Here is a 24,796-nt window from a genome sequence, read left to right as displayed (position 1 = left end):
TATACAAGAATTACTAACAAAATACTGTATTTTATTGTACTGGAAATAGAAGATATTTGCCATTGCATTAAAGTGTATGAAGGAAAAAAAACAATAAAAAAATTTATACTGAAGAAAAACAATGTGGGTCTTCATTTTACCGATCTCAGAAGGATGAAAAGCTGGGTCAGCCTTGAGCCAGTGAGAATCAAACTGCCAAACTGCTAGTAGCCAGCAGAATTAGCCTGCAATACTGCATTCTAACCACTGCGCCACCACAGCTCTATTCATTTTTAACATTGTACTTATCCAGGTTCCAGGTAGCATCCAAGCTAAATCAGAGTCTAAGTCAAAGTACTCCTCAAAGTTCCAATTTATTGCTGGCACCTACACTGTTGAATCTGAGTTTTCCCTTTTCTATATTTGAATGTATACTTTCATAAGAAGTGGGGGAAATATACCCCCACTTTATGTTTATTGTTTGTATGTATTTGTTTGTTTTTATGAAAAAAATAATAATAAAAATTGAAAAAAAAAAAAAAAGAATCTGAGTTTCCCACCCAGTTGAAAATCCACAATCCTTGTCCCCCACCCACAAACTTGTCACATTGCCCACTTCCGGCCAGGTGGGTGGGCATAGAATGGCCTTGAACCATTTGAAAAAAAATGCTTTTGTGGCTGCATCTGTTCCCTTATGAAAATCACCCAAGTTCCCATAAACATCAGGCCTTCTATAGATAGTGTGGCAAGCTGTTAATTTAACACCCACTTCTGCACCGGCTTGACACTGTGACAATTTCCCAGCCAATCCCTCGGTCGCTTTCCCACCCAGCAGCAGCCTGTTGAGAAGGGAAGGAAATGAAAGGGGAGGGGAGAATTCCATGTGTCTGCGTGATTATTTTCAGGACACATTTCTATGCAGGTCCACTTGCAATTTCTCTTTGCAAGTCCACTTGCAATAATACAAAAATCCAATACCAACAAGGCATAGTCTAGATCAGTGATGGTGAACCTATGGCACGGTGCCACAGGTGGCGCGTGGAGTCATATCTGCTGGCACGCAAGCTGTTGCCCTAGCTCAGCTCCAACGTGCATGTGTGTGCCAGACAGCTGATTTTTGGCTCACACAGAGGCTCTGGGAGGGCAGTTTTTGGCTTCCAGAGAGCCTCTGGAGGGATGGGGGAGAGCGTTTTTACCCTCCCCAGGCTCCAGGGAGGCGTTTGAAGCCTGGAGAGGGTGAAACATGAGCCTACTGGGCCCACTAGTGTTGTACATACTCTTGATCAGTTGGAGGATGATGAAGATATTGAGGACTCAGATTCAGATAGTGTTTATGAAGTAGTGGGGGCCCCGGGGTATACAGGTAGTAGAACAGGTGGGAGGCCAGCCACAGGATGGGGCTATGAGTTCAGGATTTAGTGAGAGAGAATCAGATGCGCGCTGGGTTAACCCTAAATTCAGAAGGATTCAGAAACGTAGAGAGCAAAGGTCTGGAAGAAGATATTAAGGAGAGGAATGGGTTAAATATTGTAGTGAGGTATTTGGCACGTCAGGGGGCTAGTGGAGAAGAAGAGTGGAGTCTCAACGTTGCTGAAAAGAAATATGGAGGGGTTCTTCGCCAGGCTAAAGTAAGCCAAAGTATTTTGTATTGTATTTAGTCAGTGCTGCTGTTTTTTTTATAGCTATGTAGTTAGGAAATAAATCTTGTCTAAGTGAAGCAGGAAAATGAATGTGAGGAATGCGGCTGAGAGACAGATAACAGACCGAGTGATTTCTGGAAGGTGTTGAAATACAGGAGAGCAGAGAAATAAACGGAGATGCTTTATTCATGAAATGATGCATTTAATGAGAGTTATTTGTAATTACGAAACTTCGACCAGAAACCAGAACAACTAGAAGCTGGGAAACAGGCCATTTCCGGCCTCCAGAGGGCCTCCCAGGGGTGGGGGAAGCTGTTTTTGCCCTCCCCAAGCATTGAATTATGAGTGTGGGCACTCATGCATGCACGATAGCATGAATGGACGCTCTTTCGGCACCCGAGGAAAAAATGGTTCACCATCACTGGTCTAGATGACCTTTCCCAATCCGGTGCCCTTCCGAGACATAGGAATCCTGCCCCCTTAAGTTCTAGACAATGTGCCAAACAATGGAAATCATGAAAATGGAAGTCTAGCATATTGGTAAGGTCCAGAGTGGGAAAAGACAGCTCTGAAACTTTTCAGTTACCTGTTCAGCCAGGAGTGAAGCGAGACTAGAATAGGCGTCGGAAAAATCTGGTCCATATTGAATGGAATTTCTCAGGAGGACAATAGCTTCCTCTTTCTTCCCTTGATTCCTGAAAGTCAAATAACGGGGAGTTGATAGCAAAGACGGCTCTTTTAATAATTTAATTCAGCTTGCCTACTGAGTAAATCACAGAGTTAACATACTCAAAACAACCTCTCCAAAAAAGGCCAAATAATTAAGTTCTGCTGTTGAGTGTCTACACTGTTGAGTATTAAGAGTCCAGATCCTCAACAACCTCTCCAGAAAAGGCTAAATAATTAAGTTCTGCTGTTGAGTGTCTACTCTGTTGAGTATTAAGAGTCCAGATCCTCAACAACCTCTCCAGAAAAGGCTAAATAATTAAGTTCTGCTGTTGAGTGTCTACTCTGTTGAGTATGAAGAGTCCAGATCCTCAACAACCTCTCCAGAAAAGGCTAAATAATTAAGTTCTGCTGTTGAGTATCTACTCTGTTGAGTATTAAGAGTCCAGATCCTCAACAACCTCTCCAGAAAAGGCTAAATAATTAAATTCTGCTGTTGAGTGTCTACTCTGTTGAGTATTAAGAGTCCAGATCCTCGCTGGGTGAATGGGTGGGAGAGACGTGCTTGGATAGTGTTCTGTCGGGCTCTCTGGTAGAATCCTCCTAAAAATTCACAGGTACAAATTTCAGACACACACACGTTTGAAAATCCAAAACAATGTTCTTTATAATGAAAATTCACTTAAACCAAGCCCTCTTTTGGTATAGCAAAGAGCACTCATCTCCAAACAAACTGGTAATTTGTACAAGTCCCTTATCAGTTCTGTGATACTTAGCTTGCAGCTGTGAGGCAATTCACAGTCCTCCTTCTTTCACAAAGTGAAACACACTTTGCCCTGGTTTAGTTTCAAAGCGAGGAAAAATCAGCACACAAAAGGTCAAAGTCAGTAAAGCAGGCACGAAACACAACGATCAGATAATCCTCCCCAATGGCCAAACCCACAGGCTGCTATTTATAGCAGCCTCACTAATTACCACAGCCCCACCCAACCACAGGTGGCCTCATTTTCTTTGATAATAATCTCTCAGTTGTTGCTGCCTATGCATTGCTCTCCGCATGCGTGGCTGTATCATTAACTCTTGTTCTGAATCCAAGGAGGAGCTAGATAATTGATCTCCTTCTGAGCTGTATGCCACACTCTCCTCCTCCCTGTCACTCGTGTCTTCTTGGTCAGAGGAGCCTTCATCAGCAGATTCCACAGGGGGCAAAACAGGCCTACAGCATGTGGATGTCTCCCCCACATCCACAGTCCTTGGGGCAGGAGCTGGGCCAGAGCTAACCACAACATATAGGAAAATGTTTTGTGCCTTGGCACCTGTTAGCAAATGCTTCTGTTTGCTTCTGTTGGATAGCCTATGAAATATTCACAAAATCCCCTTTTTTCCTGCTTTTCAACTCTCGTTTTCCTTTACAAAAAGAAAAATTAAACCAGGCAACGCAAAGTGCCCAGAGAATCTCAGTCCAAATAGAAGACTAGAGGGAGGGCAGAGGGAGAGGGAGGGGTGGATTCTTCCTTGGGAGATTCGGTAGTTTAATCTAAATCTGTCTGGTGCTCCAAGAAGAAAGAAAAAGGCATTCTCCTAACCTTCAAAAATGCTGCAGACAGCATTCTTTAACAGTGCAGGAACAGAATACAAATCATGCAAAAAATATCTCTCATTGGTGACGATGTGTCATCAAGTCAATGTTGATTCTTAGCTCAGTGGAGCATGAGCCCCAGCTATGTGGATTTAAATCAACATGGAGAGATTTTCTCCAGGAGGAACTGTTCCCAATGGGTTTTTTGGTTTTCAACAGGGTATCTATCTACTGCTGCTATAACAGAGTCTCTTCACCAGACCAAAATTCCAAAGCATCGGTATTGTAATCTTTGTATTCAACTTTCTCAAAGTTTTTATTCCCAGAGTCACAAGGAAAACCACGCTACCTCTGTGCATTTCCCCCCACAAGGGTTTACTGTTGTTCTACCTAGAGCTTATTTTCTGTTTAATTCTTGAGTGCTAGTTCTTTTACTGTTGATAGTTTGTTTGTTTATTTATTTGCTTAGATTTATATGCCACCAAATCCCATGGGACTCAGGGCAGCTTACAGCAAGATAGAAAACAATTAAATAATGAAAATGAAACAATTAAAAGTACTTTAAAACTCTACATAATCTCTTGCACTCATATTATCAGACATCCCAATCAAATTTTATTTATTTATTTATTTTATTCGACTTCTGCGCTGCCCAGTTCCGAAGGACTCAGAGTGGCTTACAACAACAATATAAATACAAAAACAATTTTAAAAAGTCAAATTTACAATCATATCTTGGCCGGAATAAGGTATCAGTCTCACGGACCCCAGGCCTGCTGGCAAAGCCAAGTCTTCAGGACCTTATGGAAAGCCAGTAGGGTGGGGACTGTTGATTCCAAAGAGCTGGGACTGCCACAGAGAAGGCCCTTCCCTGCGGGCCCACCAACCGACATTGCTTAGTTGGACCCAGAGAAGGCCAACTCTGTGGACTCTAATCGGTTGCTGCAGGAGATGGTCCCCTGAATAGTCTGGTCCTAAACCATGTAGGGCTTTATAGGTGATAACCAACACTTTGAATTGGGACCAGAGACCAATTGGTGACCATCAAACCGAGTGTTGGTGTGATTTGAATGTACATCCACAACAGCTCTTGCAGCCGCATTCTGGACTAACTGAAGTCTCCAAACACTTTTCAAGGGTAGCCCCAATCAAGACGTGAGCTGATAAGGGCATGAGTGACTGTGAGCAGAGCCTCCTGGTCCAGATAGGGCCGCAGCCAGTGTTCCCTCTAATTTTTTTTTTGGGGGGGGGGGGGAAAGTATAGTGTCTGAGCGGCAGTCCCTTTGGGACTGGACGGCACAGAAATATTAAATAAATAAATAGATAGATAAATAAATGAATGAATAGACAAACAAACAAACAAAAAACCCACCCTGTTTTGCCTCAGAGAATTTCAAAATAAAATACTGTACTGTGTATCTATAACAGTGAGCTCATAATAGGGCAACTCTATCAATATCAAAATGCCACTTAAATAGTTGAGCTGGTTTCAAACTAGATTTTGATTTTCTTTCTCTCTTCCTTACTCCCATTCTTTTTCTTTCTCTTTTCCTTCCTCTCTTTTTCTATCTGTTTCTCTCTCTTCCTCTCTCTCTCCTTGCCTCTCACTCTTTCCCTCTCGGCTTCTGGGCAGGTTTGGAAAACTCTGAGTTGATGATTATTTTTAAGTGAGCGATTGCTCACTGCTCAGCTTAGAGGGAACTATGGCCACAGCTGGTGAACCTGGGCAAATTTCCCCCTGGCCACAGCCGAGAGATGTTGATCAAGCCTCAGCTGTGGGTCCAGGAGGACACCCAGATTGTGGACCCTACATGAGGGGGGGTAAAGGTCCCCTCCCTGCAGACAGATGGTATGATCCTTCAGAGGGAATTCAAAGTTGACCCTAAAAAGTATTTATCTCCACTCCCATATGTCCATTGTCTGTTCTAAAGTTGGTTGTTGTACTGTTTTTGTTAGATGTTCTCTTTTATATTTAACGTGAGTCCCATTTTTTCACTGTGGCTTTTATTACTAGAAAGTTATTGACTTCCACTGCAGTTCATCTGCATATTCAAGATGTCAAAGTAGGGTCATTGGCATAGTTCAGATTACCTTGTTTCTTCCTCCAGTTTTAAACCCCACACCTGTTTTCTTTCATATATTTTCTTTCATGTATTCTTTCATATATCTCTATATATTGAGTCTGTCAATATATACTCTGCATTGATTTCATAGCAGGATTATGGCATCATGTGTGTGATGGGCACAGTAATTTGATAGATAAATAAGTAAGTAATTAAGTAAGTAATTAAGTAAGTAAGTAAGTAAGTAAGTAAGTAAGTAAGTGTTGTGGTTAGCTCTGGCCCTGCTCCTGCCCCAAGGACTGCAGATGTGGGGGAGACATCCACATACTGCAGGCCTGTTTTGCCCCCCCTGTGGAATCTGCTGATGAAGGCTCCTCTGACCAAGAAGACACGAGTGACAGGGAGGAGGAGAGTGTGGCAGACAGCTCAGAAGGAGATCAATTATCTAGCTCCTCCTTGGATTCAGAACAAGAGTTAATGATACAGCCACGCATGCGGAGAGCGATGCATAGGCAACAACAACTGAGAGATTATTATCAGAGAAAATGACGCCACCTGTGGTTGGGTGGGGCTGTGGTAATTAGTGAGGCTGCTATAAATAGCAGCCTGTGGGTTTGGCCATTGTGGAGGATTATCTGATCGTTGTGTTTCGTGACTGCTTTACTGACTTTGACTTTTTATGTGCTGATTTTTCCCCGCTTTGAAACTAAACCAGAGCAAAGTGTGTGTCACTTTGTGAAAGAAGAAGGACTGTGAATTGCCTCACAGCTGCAAGCTAAGTATCACAGAACTGATAAGGGACTTGTACAAATTACCAGTTTGTTTGGAGACTAGTGCTCTTTGCTATACCAAAAGAGGGCTTGGTTTAAGTGAATTTTCATTATAAAGAACATTGTTTTGCATTTTCAAACATGTGTGTGTCTGAAATTTGTACTTGTGAATTTTTGGGAGGATTCTATCAGAGAGCCTGACAGAACAGTAAGTAAACAAACAAACAAACAAACAAACAAACAAACAAACAAACAAATAATAAAGTAAAATGAAATAAATTATTTCCACGAATGGATGCTAAATCTGTGACAACAAAGCACTGGAAATTAATAGGTTTTTTATGGGTGATGACAGGCTAACATCTGGGACCCAGGTAGAACGGGATAATTGAAAGCAGTAAGTCATGAGCATTTTGCAAATCAAGACCACTTTGAGATAATTTCACTATTGTATATTTCATATGTTAACAATGATGGGCTTCACTTTATACTTACCACTTTCTTTTTCAGAAATATACAATTAAGCACCTATAATATAAAACCACTGGCAGAGCAACAATTACGGAATACAGAAAAGGGTTCCCTCCCCCCTAAATTGATATCATTCAATATAAATCAACCCCAATCAATGAAGAATGTAGATTGTGTACTTCACTGTGTATTTTATTCCAACCCTACTCCTGGGAGAAGGATATTGCAAAATCTCCACTCCCACTCCACTCTGGGGCCAACTTTGGACTACTCAAAATGCCCAATACCAGTTCTCCAGAACCTGTCAGAACCTGCTGGATTTCACCCCTGCAGGGGATGTTAAGAAGCAAAATCACTTCTGTCTACACTTGCCAGGATCTAAAACTTTAGCAATAGTGTTCTAGACAAAGCTCAAGTGATTCCAGTATTTTTCAGACTATAAGATGCACCAGAGCATAAGAAGCAACTTAGTTTTTGGGCAGAGAAATAAGAAAAAAGCTGATGGGGGAGGGGGCTGGACTCCCTGAATAACCTCAATCAGCTGTTCCCAGAAGTAAACTTTAGTAACAGGTTTGTTGGTTGTGAACTCTGGGTCTTACTTTTGCAGCCTGTAAAATGTCCATTTTCCAGCCCCTAAAACCTCTGTTGTAGCCTCGCCCAGCCTCTCAAATGGAAGTTTTTGAGGCTAGAAAAAAAGCCTCCGAAATGGAGGTTTCACAGGCTTTTTTCGGCCTCTGAAATCTCTGTTTAAGAGGCTGGACTGGGCTATATTTGGTGTATAAGACGCACCCAAATTTTCACCCTCTTTTAGGAAAGAAAAAGAAAAAACCCAGGTTTGCCTGTACCTTTTTTTCACCATGTTACTGAACCTAGCTCCAACATTATGCCCTCTTAAATCTATAGTAAATGTCACGGGATTAGGCCATTTGCTGCAAATATCTCAAGTTCAATAGGCCTTAGTATTATTAATAAGACCTTCTGCAGATCCTGTCAACTAGACAATGTCGCTTGGTGGGACCAAGGGGAAGAGCCTTCTCTGTGCAGGCTCCAGCTCTCTGGGACCAGCCCCACCCCTTGGAGATTCGTACTTCCCCCACCCTCCTCGCCTTTCAGAAGAGTCCAAAGATTCATTTGTGCTGTCAGGCTTGGGGATAGTATTTCTTTATTAATTGGATTTGTATGTCGCCCCTCTCCAAAGACTTAATTACTTGTCCCATGGCTGATGAATGAAATGTATGGTTGCTGTGTGAATGGGAGTCTTTTTATATGTAAGTAAATAAGTAAGTAAGTAAGTAAGTAAGTAAGTAAGTAGGTAGGTAGGTAGGTAGGTAGGTAGGAATGGAGGAAGGAAGGAAGGAAGGAAAGAAAGAAAGAAAGAAAGAAAGAAAGAAAGAAAGAAAGAAAGAAAGTTCAAAATTAGTATCTGGATAAATGCTTCCAAGCCACTATTGTTTACCCCATTTCAAACTCACTTCCAAAAGTGCTGGTGGAGTGGAACATCCTTTCATCTTCTGCACTCCTAATATATCAGGAGAACATTTCAGCCTGGCTTCGCTATTCAAGGAGAATAGGGCTCGGCAAAGAAGGCAAAGCAATTTAGGGTGGCCTACTTATCTGCCAACTCAAGGACAGGAGAAATGTCTATTAACACTGCCGAGGGGAAGGACTCAGACAGAGAGGAAGACACTTGTTGCTGTTGTTACTGACTGACATTCCTCTCACATTTGATTCCTGCCCTCTCAGCCCATTCACAGGTGTTATTTTTTTTATATTAGGAATCAGAGCACAAAAAGGAGAAAGCGGTGGATAAAAATAAGGCAAAAAAAGGGGAATCTGTGGCTCTTTAGATGCTATTGAACTACACCCCAAGCAATCTTCACCACTGGTTCCTCACCTGTCAGTGGTAGGCTGGATAGGCAACTCCACACCGGCAGCAGCCACCAGATTGCGGAATTTGCACACAACCACTCCGATGCTGGTCCATCCATAGAAGATAGGCGGCAGAAAAAGACCTCATGGTCCATCTAGTCTGCCCTTATACTATTTCCTGTATTTTATCTTAGGATGGATATATGTTTATCCCAGGCATGTTTAAATTCGGTTACTCTGGATTTACCAACCATGTCTGCTGGGAGTTTGTTCCAAGCATCTGCTACTCTTTCAGTAAAATAATATTTTCTCAGGTTGCTTCTGATCTTTCCCCCAGCTAACCTCAGATTGTGCCCCCTTGTTCTTCTGTTCATTTCTCTATTAAAAACACTTCCCTCCTGAACCTTATTTAACCCTTTAACATATTTAAATGTTTCGATCATGTCCCCCCTTTGCCTTCTGTCCCCCAGACTATACAGATTGATACAAATCAATTATTCAATGAAAGCTGGACTATTAAGTAAAGGGCCCAACTGTTCAGAGGACTCCCAAATTCAATACAATAATAATAATAATAATAATAATAATAATAATAATAATAATAATAATAATAATAATTTATTAGATTTGTATGCTGCCCCTCTCCGGAGACTGGGGGCGGCTCACAACAACAATAATAACAATATTACAATGTAACAAATCTAATATTTAAAAAAGCATCTAAAAACCCATCATTTAAAAACCATACAACACAAGCATACCATACATAAAAGTATATAAGCCTGGGGGAGATGTCTCAATTCCCCCATGCCTGGCAATACAGGTGGGTCTTAAGCAATTTACAAAAGACAAGGAGGGTGGGGGCAGTTCTGATCTCTTGGGGGAGTTGATTCCAGAGGGCTCTTCCCCTGGGGCCTGTCAGATGACATTGTTTAGTTGACAGGACCCGGAGAAGGCCAACTCTGTGGGACCTTATTGGCCACTGGGATTTGTGTGGCAGAAGACAGTTCCGGAGGTATTCTGGTCCAATGCCATGTAGGGCTTTATAAGTCATTATCAACACTTTGAATTGCGACTAGAAACTGATCGGCAGCCAATACAAGCCACAGAGTGTTGGAGAGACGTGGGCGAATTTAGGTAACCCCACAATAGCTCTCGTGGCCGCATTCCACACGATCTGAAGTTAGATAGGATAGTCGCTTTCATCTTGCTTTATGACATCCTAAAAAACCTCTGAGGCTTATAATAATTCAGATTTTGTTATTTCTCCTCTGGATGAAATCCTGTCAACTAATTCCTAAAGTGGCTTTAGCCACAAATTATATATTTTGAGTGTGATTACAGGTCATATATCTGCGGGCATCAAACTTGAAGGACCCCCTTTCTTTTTTTCTCCCCCTTACGTTCATTCCTAAAAAGGCAAACCACAGATACGATCTCTCACCAATTAAACCAGGGAATGGCCGTGGCTGCATGCCTGAACCTTGAACAAACCAAATGACTTTTCCAAAGTTATAGAAGAGAATATAAACTTGGCATGTATCAGTTTAAAAAAGGCAGAATTCCAATATGCAAGCACATCTGAAAAGTTGACTTTCAAAGAGGGCATAATCAAAATTCCTGGCTTCAGCTACGGTGGGAAATCTGTATTTATTTTGTGTTTTAAGCGCTGCACGGAATTGGAGGTGCTGCAGCAGCGTGGCAAAATGAGGGATTTGGAATGTCATATTTGTGGCTTTGTCAATTTCAACAAATGTGCTCCCAGCCAATATTTTATTTATTTATTTATTATTTAGATTTGTATGCCGCCCCTCTCCGCAGACTCGGGGCGGCTCACAGCAAGATACAGCAAATCATGACAAATCCAAATAAATTTAAAAGATTTAAAAAGATTTAAAAAGAACCCCATTTATTAACAAACACACACACAAACATACCATGCATAAATTGTACATGCCCGGGGGAGGTGTTTCAGTTCCCCCATGCCTGACGGCAAAGGTGGGTTTTAAGGAGTTTACGGAAGGCAGGGAGAGTAGGGGCAGTTCTAAACTCTGGGGGGAGTTGGTTCCAGAGAGCCGGTGCCGCCACAGAGAAGGCTCTTCCCCTGGGGCCCGCCAACTGACATTGTTTAGTTGACGGGACCCGGAGAAGGTCCACTCTGTGGGACCTAATCGGTTGCTGGGATTCGTGCGGCAGAAGGCGGTCTCGGAGATATTCTGGTCCAGTGCCATGAAGGGCTTTAAAGGTCATAACCAACACTTTGAATTGTGACCGGAAGTTGATCGGCAGCCAATGCAGACTGCGGAGTGATGGCGAAACATGGGCATACCTAGGTAAGCCCATGACTGCTCTCGCAGCTGCATTCTGCACGATCTGAAGTTTCCGAACACTTTTCAAAGGTAGCCCCATGTAGAGAGCATTACAGTAGTCGAACCTCGAGGTGATGAGGGCATGAGTGACTGTGAGCAATGAGTCCCGGTCCAGATAGGGCCGCAACTGGTGCACCAGGCGAACCTGGGCAAAGGCCCCCCTCAACACAGCTGAAAGATGGTTCTCTAATGTAAGCTGTGGATCGAGGAGGACGCCCAAGTTGCAGACCCTCTCCGAGGGGGTCAATAATTCCCCCCCCAGGGTAATGGACGGACAGATGGAATTGTCCTTGGGAGGCAAAACCCACAGCCACTCCGTCTTATCCGGGTTGAGTTTGAGTCTGTTGACACCCATCCAGGCCCCAGGCCCCAATATTGGATTACTACGCAACTGGAAAATGTCTTTCTGCATACAGAAAGGGGAGAAAAAACAGCTCTGCTTTGGAGACAAAAATGCCAACACTTTAATTAATATAAAAGAGCCGTAACCATAAATCCCCATGTTTTCTCCTGCTTTGCTCAGCAGCAAAAGGTCAGCTAATTTATGAATTTACAGAAGGTTTGAACTTCTCCCCGAATGCAAGATTTTAGTACCTCTTTTTTTAGAACCTAAAAATCTGCTGAAACAATCAGGATCTAGGAAGGAAATGCTAGTATCAGTTAAAACGTTAAAAAAAATCAATTCAGCAACAGCAATAAATACTTTCATTACTCACAGCATCAATTATCCCTTTTTTCTGTTAGGGTTTTTCTTTTAATAGTTATAAAACAACGTGCAGATTTTATCAAGATAATAAAACGATTATAGCATTTTGTACACGATAGCTTGAATTGTATATGCTACTTGATCCAAGGAGAGAAATAATATTTTGGCCCTAATCCAGATAGTTCAGTGTTAAGATGGGAAGAAATGGCATTTATCATTATGTAATCAACTTCTTTGGTTAAAAATGAAGACAGTTCCACTAAAAAACGATCAATGTATTGATTGGAAGACAGATTGAGAAAAGAAAGGTTCTCGACCTGTATGTTTTGGGACATAATAGAGATTGAAAGGGCGCTACATTTTCTTTCCTCATCCAGAGCAGCTATGAGGGTGGGAAAGATAGACTGGATTGGGGTGGGGAGTGATTCTAGAAGACCTCCAGAATCGCTTTCAAATCTAAGATCAATGAAAAAAATGGGTAGGGCTAAGCTAGAGCTTTTTCTTATGGGGAGTGTGTGGGTGTGTCAGGAAAGGGGAAATTTATTTATCTCCTTTATGATCTAGAAACCAAGACTTACGAAGAGAGACTGCGGGAACTGGGCATGGATAGCCTAGAGAAAAGGAGGGCCAGAGCGGACATGATAGCAGTCTACAGGTATACGAGGGGTTGCCACAGAGAGGAGGGGATCACTTTATTCTCCAGGGCACCGGAGGGCCGGACGAGGAACAACAGCTGGAAGCTGACCAAGGAGAGATTCAACCTGGAAATAAGGAAGAACTTCCTGACGGTCAGATCGATCAACTAGTGAAACAACCTACCAGCGGACATTGTGAACTCCAATACTCTGGACATTTTTAAGAGGAAATTGGACTGCCATTTGGCTGGGATGCTATCGGGTTCCTGCTTAGGCAAGGGGTTGGACTTGGTGACCCGCATGGTCCCTTCCAACTCTAACAATGAATGAATGAATGAATGAATGAATGAATGAATGAATGAATGAATGAATAAATGAATAAATAAATAAATAAATAAATAAATAAATAAACGAACGAACGAACGAACGAACGAACAAATAAATAAATAAATAAATAAATAAATGTATTTATTTACCAGTAGTTTTCAAACATACACGAGATAACAGGTATAAGCATGAATATGGACATGAACACAGGAAATTAGTACAAATAAATGGGGATAGTAGGACAGGGATGGTAGGCACAGTGACACGCCCCCTTACAGACCTCTTAGGAATGGGGTGAGGTCAACAGCAGACAGTTTAAGGTCTATGGGGGTTTGAGGATATAATAACAGAGTCAGGTAGTGCATTCCAGGCATTGACTACTCTGTTGCTGAAGTCCTATTTTCTGCAATCGAGCTTGGAGCAGTTTACATTAAGTTTGAATCTATTGTTTGTGTTAGTACAGGGTACGTGTGTGTTAGGGATTGCCATTATAAACTGCATATTGTAAACTGTACCAAACTTGTACTTAAAGGGTTAATGTGCCCTCAAAGAGTTAACATTTACTTGAAGAGTTAATGTTCAAGGCTATGTGGTCACTGAAGCTATAAAAGCTCATGATCTTGCCCAGTCACTTCCTTGTTACTTTACTTTTGCCTGAGGGGGAGTCGTGTCTAAGCTCTCTGCTTGTATAAGCTTCGTGCTTTATCTGCATTGTATAAGCTTCGTGCTTTATCTATATTATATTTTAGCTTTGAGCTTGTTATCTATATTCTGTTTTGCTCTGTATTTGCTACGTGCATATTTTGGATTGTTTATATTTTTAATATTATATTTTTAATATTATGTAAATAATATTTATTTAACTAAGTCTGTGTCTTGGCTTTATCACACATCCACGCTCTGTTAAAATTCTCTGCTCAGTATTGTCAAAGGTTTCATAGCATAGCTAACCGAGACAAGCCAACAGTTTGTTCTTGTATTATTGTGGTTGAAGCTGAAGTAGTCATTGACAGGTAGGACATTGTACCAGGCAATTTTGTGTATTACTGCTTAGGTCAGACCGTAGGCGGCGTAGAAACAAGTGTTGTGATGTAAGCCTCACTCCTTTTGTGCAATCATAGAAAATGGACTAGGCTTCCATCAGCATGTCACTTCACCATCTTGCCCTTTTTTTTGATAGACATACAGGTAGTATACCTGAAAAAGCCAGGTTATGTTTAATAAATTCACCAAAGGAAGAAAATAAAATCTGGTAATACACCACTGCATATACTTTGGCCAACGGAGCTAAATGAAAAGTGATTTAAAGGGAAATGAACAGCGTGTTAAATGTGGTTGGTGGGCATTCAGCAAGCTAAGCATAGTGTGCTACCATATTGTTCTGCTTGTTTGTACAGATCAAGCTGAAGGAAAAGTAAAAATAAAGACAATGGGCATTTATTTGCCCCTTCAAATGCAATGCACTGTATATGCTACTGAGCCTTAGACAGCCGTTGCTTCTAATATCCAATCACTGCTATTTTTGTATTTTCCATTTGCTCTTAGAAAATTTTTTTGCAAAAATTTACTATAGGTCTAGGTTTAGGCTCCTAGGAAATTAGGAGCCTGAATTGAATTCAAAAGCATGCCGAGTTTATTTCATGCTACCTATGTTACCTATCTAGCCGTGGTTAATATACAGTACTGCAGGCTGCTGGCAGTTCAACAGTTTGATTCTCACCAGGCTCAAGAAGGACTCAGCCATCCTTCCAAGGTGGGTAAAATGAGGACGCAGATTGTTTGGGGCGATATGCTGACTGTAAATTGCTTAGAGAAGGTTGTAAAGCCCTGTGTAGCAGTAGATGCTACTTCTATTCAAAAGAGTCTGATCTGCTAACAGTCAAGGCAAATTGGAGCTAGATAAGAGTCAATTCATTCGGGTTGGATTAGGTCTCTTGTGGGAACATAGCAACTCCAAAAGGATGGCACAATTGACTCCAACTTTAGTCATCTATATGAGCCCTGGTTTTTATACATTACAATAATATTTTGCAACAGAGGTGGGCTGCTTCCGGAATGGCTAATTGCGCGCAGCTCCGCAGCTCTGGAACGTGAGTGCGGGAGCGAGCTCAATTTTGCTTCCCAGATGTACAGGATGTACAGGTTGCAAAATTTTGCAGGGGATGCCCGTGCGGGAGTGTTTTGGCGAGGTGTTTTGCTTCCCTGCATGCGTCAATATGCAAACAATGCTTCTATTTTGTAAATTATCCAGAGAGTGCTATAAAGCACTACAGGGCAGTTTATGAGCCTAAAGTTTTTTGCTATTGCTATCTCCCTTATTCACTGAAGTATAAGAAGGGAAAGAGTTGCAAGACAATCAGACTTGCAAGATGGATGTCAGCCCCACTATTTATTATTTTATTCATTTGATTTTTTTAATGCTGCCCTTCTCCTTAGACTCAGGGCGGCTTACAACATGTTAGCAATAGCACTTCTTAACAGACCCAGCTTATGGCCCCCACAATCTGGGTCCTCATATTACCCACCTCGGAAGGATGGAAGGCTGAGTCAACCTTGAGCCGGCGATGAGATTTGAACCACTGACCTACAGATCTACAGTCAGCTTTAGTGGCCTGCAGTATTGCACTCTACGTGCTAAGCTACCTCGGCTCTTATATAGAGAGGGGGGGGGGGGAAACAAGAAAGTTATGACACATGTCATCTCAAAACTGGAAAAAAACCCCAAATATTCATTACATGGCTCCTATCAAAATATGATATCAAGTGAAACCCATAAATAGTCTCCATGGCTAAAATTAAAAGCTGGAAGAATTGTTGTTGGCTTTTGCTTTGCTTGTCAAAATAATACAAGCAGCCAGAAATATCTTTTGTGGGCTCAAGAACAAATTTAATGACAGTGAATAACTCTCTCTGGAATCATCTTTCATTATGAAAGATTATTATCTGAACAAATATGAAAAATTTAATCAAAAGCAGAGAACAGCTCAGTTTTGAAATTTCAAATTGTCTAAATTCAATAGTAGTGTTTCCTACACTTTTTCCTTCATTACCTAGCCCAAACCACTCATCATAAAGTCTTATCAAATTTCATGGACCAGTTATAAGGTCCTTCCTTCAGCCCCTTCCTAACCTGAATGGTTGCTGAACAAACTGTCGAACTTGAGGATTACCTGTATTATAAAATGCAGCTGCGAGAGCAGTCATGGGCTTACCTAGGTATGCCTATGTTTCACCATCACTCCGCAGTCTGCATTGGCTGCCGATCAATTTCCGGTCACAATTCAAAGTGTTGGTTATGACCTTTAAAGCCCTTCATGGCACTGGACCAGAATATCTCCGAGACCGCCTCCTGCCGCACAAATCCCAGCGACCGATTAGGTCCCACAGAGTGGGCCTTCTCCGGGTCCCGTCAACTAAACAATGTTGGTTGGCGGGCCCCAGGGGAAGAGCCTTCTCTGTGGCGGCACCGGCTCTCTGGAACCAACTCCCCCCAGAGATTAGAACTGCCCCTACTCTTCCTGCCTTCCGTAAACTCCTTAAAACCCACCTTTGCCGTCAGGCATGGGGGAATTGAAACACCTCCCCCGGGCATGTTCAATTTATACATGGTATGCTTGTGTGTGTGTCTGTTAGTATATGGGGTTCTTTTAAATCTTTAAATATTTTAAAGTTATTTGGATTATTTATGATTTGTTCTATTTTGTTGTGAGCCGCCCCGAGTCTTCGGAGAGGGGCGGCATACAAATCTAAATAATAAATAAATAAATAAATAAATAAATAAATAAATAAATAAATAAAATAAAAGCAGTATTATTGAATTTATTTTATTTTTATTTTATTTATTCGATTTTTATGCCGCCCTTCTCCTTAGACTCAGGGCGGCTTACAACATATTAGCAATAGCACTTTTTAACAGAGCCAGCCTATTGCCCCCACAATCCGGGTCCTCATTTTACCCACCTCAGAAGGTTGGAAGGCTGAGTCAACCTTGAGCCGGTGATGAGATTTGAACCGCTGACCTTCAGATCTACAGTCAGCTTCAGTGGCCTGCAGTACAGCACTCTACCTGCTGCGCCACCCCGGCTCTTTATAACTGTTGAATTATCTTTATATCTTTTGAACAAATTGCCATTGGTAATTTTATTGGTTTTTGTTTAATTAGGAATACTTTGGGAGATTTTTGAACACCCATTAGTACACATAGAAATCTACAGAAATCCATTTAAATGCCCCTTTTAATTGATTGATTAATTTGATTTAATTGATTGAGTTGTGATGGGTCGGAATGACTTCGCAACTAACAACAACAACACCCAAAGAAAAAATACTTTTACGCAATTTGGAGAATGGAGAGGAGGGAAAGGAGATTTCCGATGTTCCTGGCCAGATTCCCACAAGGAAACTCAGTGGGGAAGCTAGAAGGAAATGAAAAATCTATCATGCTCCTACTGCTTTATTTTGCCAATCTGTGGTCATTCTGGTTTCCTGTTTAGGTAATGAAATATCTCTGAAATGATGACACAGGTGTCACTTGGGTTGTCCAGTTATTATATGGTCTGGAAATTTGAAATGTTTATTATGTTAATGTTTCTTTTCACATAGTCAGATTACGGCCATACAAATGAATTGAGGTGCCATGTGTATCTCCCCAAGTCTTGAATTTTTAAAAGTCTACCTGGTATTGCCTTTAAATCCATTTTTATATTATTGTTTGGAAGCATATTATGTCTGCTGCCTTCAAAAAGTAGCAGCTACTATTGGATAAACAGTATGATTCTAATTAGATTTCAGAATATTATTGTATTTCACCTCAAATTTTGTAGGCAAGTACACAAAGCAGTGGACGGGTATGATTAATAGCAGCTGATATCGGTGTTTAGATGATATAGCTCTATTACATGAACCTTGTATTAAAGACTATATATCAAGGGTGATTTATTACTTAGGAAAAAAACCAGAACATTGTGTCTTCAATATCAAAGAGCAAATAGATAACAAATAGTTGCACAAAACTGCTGTTATTTAGCATAATCTAGCTGTTTCATGGGAAACAACACCATCGGATAGATTAGATAGATAGATAGATAGATAGATAGATAGATGGATGGATGGATGGATGGATGGATGGATGGATGGATGGATGGATGGATGGATGGATGGATAGATAGATAGATAGATAGATAGATAGATAGATAGATAGATAGATAGATAGATAGATAGATAGATGAGAGAGAGAGAGAGAAAGAAAGACAGACAGACAGACAGACAGACAGACAGACAGACAGACAGACAGACAGACACAGTCCTTGACATAGGACCACAATAGGGACCAGGTTGGCTTTGGCCAGTCATTCTCTCTCTACTGCAGACTGGAAAGTTGAAAAAAACTTTGGAATTGGACCAGTGTGATGGATTATATGCACTGTATATGAATGCATGCATGCACAAACAAACAAACACACATATGCCAGTTTGATATACTAGTTAATGGCACCTGGATACAAACCAGGAGACTGTGACTTCAAATCCCACCTTAGGCATGTAGCCAGCTGGGAAACTTGGGGTTGCTTTCAGTCCTAGGAAGAAGGCAAAGGCAATCCACTTCTAAAATCTTGCCAGAGAAACTGCAGAGGCTTATCTTGGGAATCACCAGATTGCCTTGAAAGCAGTAAAATTATATATACCATAGCTACCGGTATATCTCAACTGTAATTGTACCGAAGGAGGCCAGAAACCTACTTGAGAAGATTTCCAAGATTGAAGAGGACTCTGTTGTGCTGTGGGTTCAGTTGGAGAGCTTTAGTGTAGTATTCCTTTGCTTGTGCCATGTCTTTGGTCAACGTCCCAAGGTTGTTCAGGGCACTTGCATGACGTGGATATAACCTGCGGAGAGAAAAGAGAGGAGAGGGGAGGGGAGGAGAGGAAAAAGGAAAGAAAGGGAAGGAAAGGGGAGGGAGGGAGGAAGGAAGGAAGGAAGGAAGGAAGGAAGGAAGGAAGGAAGGAAGGAAAATCAGATCACCATACTGATTATAAAAAAATCCAAACCATTTCATGTTTGTTGCTTCTTATAAGACCTGAAGACTTTCCTATGGCAAGGTTTAACTATTTCATTTCTTCATGAAGGGACTTGGGACCACTAGGAAGCAGCAATCAAACGCCTTCAACAATCAGTGGGGCTGACCCATGGCCTGTGGGTTAAAAATATACATCCACAGAGTGCTACCTTCCTCTCTGGAAATGTGGCAGGGAGAATTCTGCACTGGGGCAGCAGAAGAGGCAAAGGCTCAGCCCCCTTTGCTTTGAACGTACCCCCCAAATCTAGGAGGGAAAGTATCTAAAACCCAACGGGGAAAGGCACCAAGAGGAAAAGATAGGACTCTACTCTCCATCCTTCCCACTTCTCCTTTGACTGCCCTTTCCCTGGCCTTTAGCTGCTCAGAGTCTGTTTTGGAGTGAACAGCGTATAAATGCAATCAATCAATCAATCAATCAATTAAATCAATTAAATCAATGAATCAATAAATAAAATAAATAAAATAAATAAAATAAATAAAATAAATAAAATAAATAAAATAAATAAAATAAATAAAATAAATAAAATAAATAAAATAAATAAAATAAATAAAATAAATAAAATAAATAAAATAAATAAAATAAATAAAATAAATAAAATAAATAAAATAAATAAAATAAATAAAATAAATAAAATAAATAAATAAATAAAAATAAAGTGCAGAACATTCTTCCTGTCCCATGTCACCTTTTAACTTATGAACGTTGAAAATGATCTTACATGCCAATCCAAGTGGAGAGTACAGTCTTCGTTCCAGTAAACAATAACAGCATTTAAACAGAGTTTTTAAAAAGTCTACTTGTATTTTAATCTTATGAGGGTATTTTTGTTTGGATTTTTAATAAAACACAGCCTTCCTGTTTGGAGTCTTTCTTACGAAGTCCATGCATAGGCTCAAACACACATGCACCAGCGGTGGGTTCTCCTGGTTCAGTGAACAGGTAGCGGATGGGGCAGGAGTCTCAGCCCACCCGCTGGGGAGCGAGCAAACTGGTAGCGGCGGGATTTACAACCCACTACTCTCTCTCTCTCTCTCTCTCTTTTTCTCTCTCTCACACACACATATCACTGGAAATGCCAACCATCTGCAAGCAATCTTTCTCCTGCTATGCATCTCATTAACCACCAAGTCTTCCTCGCTTCACCTAATCAAGCGCCAACTACTGCATTATTTATGAAAGAAAACTGAATTTCATTAAACTCTCACTAGGGCTGCCAGATTCTTTCTTTCTTTTTTTAATGATCAATGTTCCCATCTCTCCAAATTTTTTACGGAGAGTAGCCTTTCCTTCTTAATTCTATTTTTAAAAAGCTGAACCAGCTCAATTCAAACTGCCGAAAAGGGGAGGGGATAAGGAAGAGAGAGAGAACGGAAGTAATACTTTACATTAAGTTTGGCTTTGATTTTTGTTCAAGTAAGAAGCCAGATGTTTTCGGGCGATCGAAGAAATTATTCAGAAGACTCCTTCAACAGTGCTTCTTCGGTAGTCAGAGCCCATTTAGGTAGCTCGGCTTTGAAAAATTACTGCCTCCCCTTCTATTCCTCAGAAATATTATTAGATTATCCCAATTGCTGGTAAGTCTATAATAAAACCTTCAGGAAGTGGTAACACCTGTCTGATCTTGGAAGCTAAGCAGAGTCAGGCATGGTTAACTTCTTGGGTGGAAGATATCCTGTGAAAATCAGAGCTATAATTAAATGAAGCAATGAAAAGCTATAGTTACACTGCTGTCCACAAAGCTAGTACAGTGGTACCTCGACTTATGAACTTAATTCGTTCCGTGATCAGGTTCTTAAGTAGAAACGTTTGCAAGAAGAAGCAATTTTTCCCATAGGAATCGAAGTAAAAGAAAATAATGCGTGCAATTGGAGAAACCACAGGGCAGGTGGAGGCCCTGTTTCCTCCCAGAAGATTCCTAGAGAGGCCCCAAGGAGGATTCTCCCCGCCTTTTCCGGCCGTGTTTCCTCCCAGGAGATTCCTAGAGAGGCCCACGGAGGCTATTAGAAAAATAGCTTTTTTCTTATTAGATAATAGCTTTTTATATCTTTTTATTGTGTGCAATACAAAATATTCTAGAATGAGATTAAATATTTTTGGGTATTGATTAATTAATAGTTTTTCTTTTCCCCCCGTTATTAAATATTTGAGTATAACTATTTGCAATAGCAATTAGACTTATATACCGCTTCACAGTGCTTTACAGCCCTCTCTAAGTGGTTTACAGGGAGTCAGCATATTGCCCCCAACAATCTGGGTCCCCATTTTACCCGCCTCGGAAGGAGGAAGGCTGAGTCAACCTTGAGCCTGGTGAGATTCGATCTGCCAAACTGCTGGCAGCTGGTGATCAGCAGAAGTAGCTTGCAGTACTGCACTCTAACCACTGCACCACCGAAGTAATAATTGTGGAAAGTATAAATTGGATGTAAATGTAGATATTTGAATAGGGAAACCTTGTAATTTGAATTGCAATGATTTAATTCTCTTCCTTATTAGGGTTATTAATTTGAAACAATATTTTTATTAAAAATCATAATTTGATGTTTTAAAATAAATATAGGTAGATATGGAACTTTCAGGGGGTAAGGGTTTTTAGTTAGGAGAAGAGGAGAGGGGTCAGAAAAGAAAGGAGAGTGATGAATAAGAAAACAAAGATTGGATAAAGCATTATGGCTGAGACTTAAGTTATTAGAGATATAGTAGTTAGTATTTTGAAGCAAGTATTACTAGTAATTTACTTGGAAGATAATATGGTTATCTGGATGATGAAATTAGACAAAGGAGGCAGCAAGAATTAGCTAAGATATACAGTGGAACCCCGACATACGAAATTAATTGGTTCCGGAAGGAACCTCGTATGTCGAAGAGCTCGTAGGTCGAAGCATTGTTTCCCATAGGAAACAATGGAAAAGTGATTAATGCGTGCAAGCCCGAGGGCTGAGGGGAAAAGACGTCGGCTGAGGGGTGCCCGGTGCTTCGGAGCCGGCATGGGGGGGCTTTCCATGCTGGCTCTGATCTTTTCAGATAGGCGCGCCGATTCTCCGCTCACTCCGGGTGAGCGGCGAATCGGCGCATCTGTTTAAAAAGATCGTAGCCGGCATGGAACATCCCCCCATGCCAGCTACGAGCTTTTCAGACAGGCGTGCCGATTCTCCGCTTTTAGCAGTGAGCGGAGAATCGGCGCGCCTGCCTGAAAAGCTCGTAGCTGGCATGGGGGGATTTTCCATGCCGGCTACGAGCTTTTTAAACAGATGCGCCGATTCGCCGCTCACCCGGAGTGAGCGGAGAATCGGCGCGCCTGCCTGAAAAGCTCGTAGCTGGCATGGGGGGATGTTCCATGCCAGCTACGAGCTTTTCAGACAGGCGCGCCGATTCTCCGCTCACTGCTAAAAGCGGAGAATCGGCACGCCTGTCTGAAAAGATCGCCGCCGGTCCGGTGGGGTTTTGCAGCAACCTCCGAGCCCAGGTTGCTCGGAGGTTGCTGCAAAATCCCACCAGACCGGCGGCGATCTTTTCAGACAGGCGCGCTTTCTCGAAAGGGCGGAGAAAGCCCTCTCTCGCAGCCTCCTGGCTGGGAGCACTTTCGCTGCGAGAGAGGGCTTTCTCCGTCCCTTTCGGGAAAGCCCTCTCTCGCAGCGAAAGTGCTCCCAGCCAGGGAGAGCGTTCAGATCCCCCCACCCCCAGCAGAAAGCGTTCAGATCCCCCCACCCCCAGCAGAAGCCAAGGACTCACCAAGCGCTGGATACGAACGGAGAAGAGCCAGGCTGGTTTGCTTTGCAGAGCCGAATAAAGCGTCACGCCCCCCTGACGCTTTTGGCGGCAAAAGAGCCCAGCATCGCTTCGGAAGCCGCCGAAAGCGTCAGAGGGGCGTGACGCTTTATTTGGCTCTGCATCAGCTCGGAAGCAAAGCAAGCCAGGCCGGCTCTTCTCGGCTCGTATCCCGAATGGAAGCTCGTGAGTCGAGCAAAAATTTCTCTACTCTCCCAGCTCGTATCTCGAGTAGCTCGTAAGTAGAGCTGCTCGTATATCGGGGTTCCACTGTACTGAAAATAATGCTATAAGATTTTTATGTAATTGATTCAATATAGAAGATGGCATAAGTCTAAGTTATACTTACGGTATATAGAATAGAATAGAATAGAATAGAATTTTATTGGCCAAGAGTGATTGGAGACACAAGGAATTTGTCTTGGTGCGTATGCTCTCAGCGTACATAAAATAAAATATACATTTGTCAAGAATCATGTGGTACGACACTTAATGATTGCCATAGGGGTCAAATAAGCAATGAAGAAGCAATATTAATAAAAAATCTTAGGATATAAGCAACAAGTTACAGTCATACAGTCAACATGGGAGGAAATGGGTGATAGGAATGATGAGAAAAACTAGTACTGTACAGTAGAAGTGCAGATTTAGTAGAAAGTCTGACAGTATTGAGTGAATTATTTGTTTAGTAGAGTAATGGCATTCGGGGGGAAACTGTTTTTGTGTCTAGTTGTCTTGGTGTGCAGTGCTCTGTAGCGACGTTTTGAGGGTAGGAAATTATATGTATGTTTTTATGGTGGAGAAAAAAATTATTTTAAAAAAATTGAGTTGGTCAGGATTGAATCCCTGGAGTGAGCAGTGAGTTAACCTGCTATGCTGCATTCAAACCCCTACACCACCATGCTTAACATCTCACTTTGCCAGATGAGCTATATTTATACCATCCACTCTGGGCGGAAATTTGGGAATCCTATTGAACCACGTTCCATTACACTGAATGATAATTCTCAGCCTCTGAACATTGCAAGTCTATGAACAGTCTTTCTCAGCTCGAAGAAGTGTGGACAGCCTTCTCTGTGGTGGCCCCAGCCCTCTGGAATCAACTCCCCCCGGAGATTAGAACTGCCCCCACCCTCCCTGTCTTTCATAAACTACTCAAGACTCACTTATACCGCCAGGCATGGGGGAGTTGAGACACCTTTCCCCCAGGCTCTTTTATATTTTGTTGTATGTTTGGTATGAATGTGTTGTTTGGTTTTTTAAATACGATAGGGTTTTATATATTTTTTTAATATTAGATATGTTCTATTATAATATTGTTTTTATTATTGTTGTGAGCCGCCCCGAGTGTTTGGAAAGGGGCAGCATACAAATCTAATAAATTATTATTATTATTATTATTATTATTATTATTATTATTATTATTATTATTATTATTATTATTATTATCAACTCTCAGAATTTGTTAGCCAGCTACATGCTGGCTGGGGAATTCTAGGAGTTGAAGTTCATACAAGCTGCCAAGGTTGAGAAACGATGATCTAGAATCTTCATAGACAGTGGTGGTGGTAGGGAAATCACTGAACTATCTGTGAAAGTAAAGAAAGCCTGTCGCTTGATACTAAAAATAAAAAAGGATACGATCTCTGCCGAGTTTCATATAAAGAGACATGCTGCCAAAAAAGACCAGCATTTTTTCCTGGCTTCCCATCAAGTTGTTCTACCCCACCCCCCAATGTATATGTCAATGATATTTTTTAAAGTCTCATGAGAAAGATGCTCAGAGAATATTTTATAAAAGAATTGCCACTGGAAGGGAAAGTCAAGAACAAGAAAACCAGGTTAAAAGCATGCATTTCCCTCCCTCCTGTTTAATGTTGCA

The 24,796-nt window shown here is 41.5% G+C and overlaps 1 protein-coding gene across 2 annotated transcripts in view; it reads right to left on the bottom strand.

The window, feature by feature from the left end:
* The window catches only part of TMTC1 (transmembrane O-mannosyltransferase targeting cadherins 1), a 201,224-nt gene that overhangs the window by 26,720 nt on the left and 149,708 nt on the right, over window positions 1–24,796 (bottom strand). For both annotated transcript variants that reach the window (XM_070754857.1, XM_070754858.1), the window contains 2 exons: window positions 18,814–18,957; window positions 2,206–2,314 (listed from right to left, as the gene is read on the bottom strand). In XM_070754857.1, coding sequence (XP_070610958.1) covers window positions 2,206–2,314; window positions 18,814–18,957 — 253 coding nt within the window. The remainder of the gene's footprint in view (window positions 1–2,205; window positions 2,315–18,813; window positions 18,958–24,796) is intronic.

Source organism: Erythrolamprus reginae, chromosome 6 (genome assembly GCF_031021105.1).
Source record: "Erythrolamprus reginae isolate rEryReg1 chromosome 6, rEryReg1.hap1, whole genome shotgun sequence".
NCBI classification, from domain to species: Eukaryota; Metazoa; Chordata; class Lepidosauria; order Squamata; family Dipsadidae; genus Erythrolamprus; species Erythrolamprus reginae.
The sequence above is the reverse complement of the archived record's forward strand: the minus strand, read 5'-3'. Positions and strand labels throughout refer to the sequence as shown.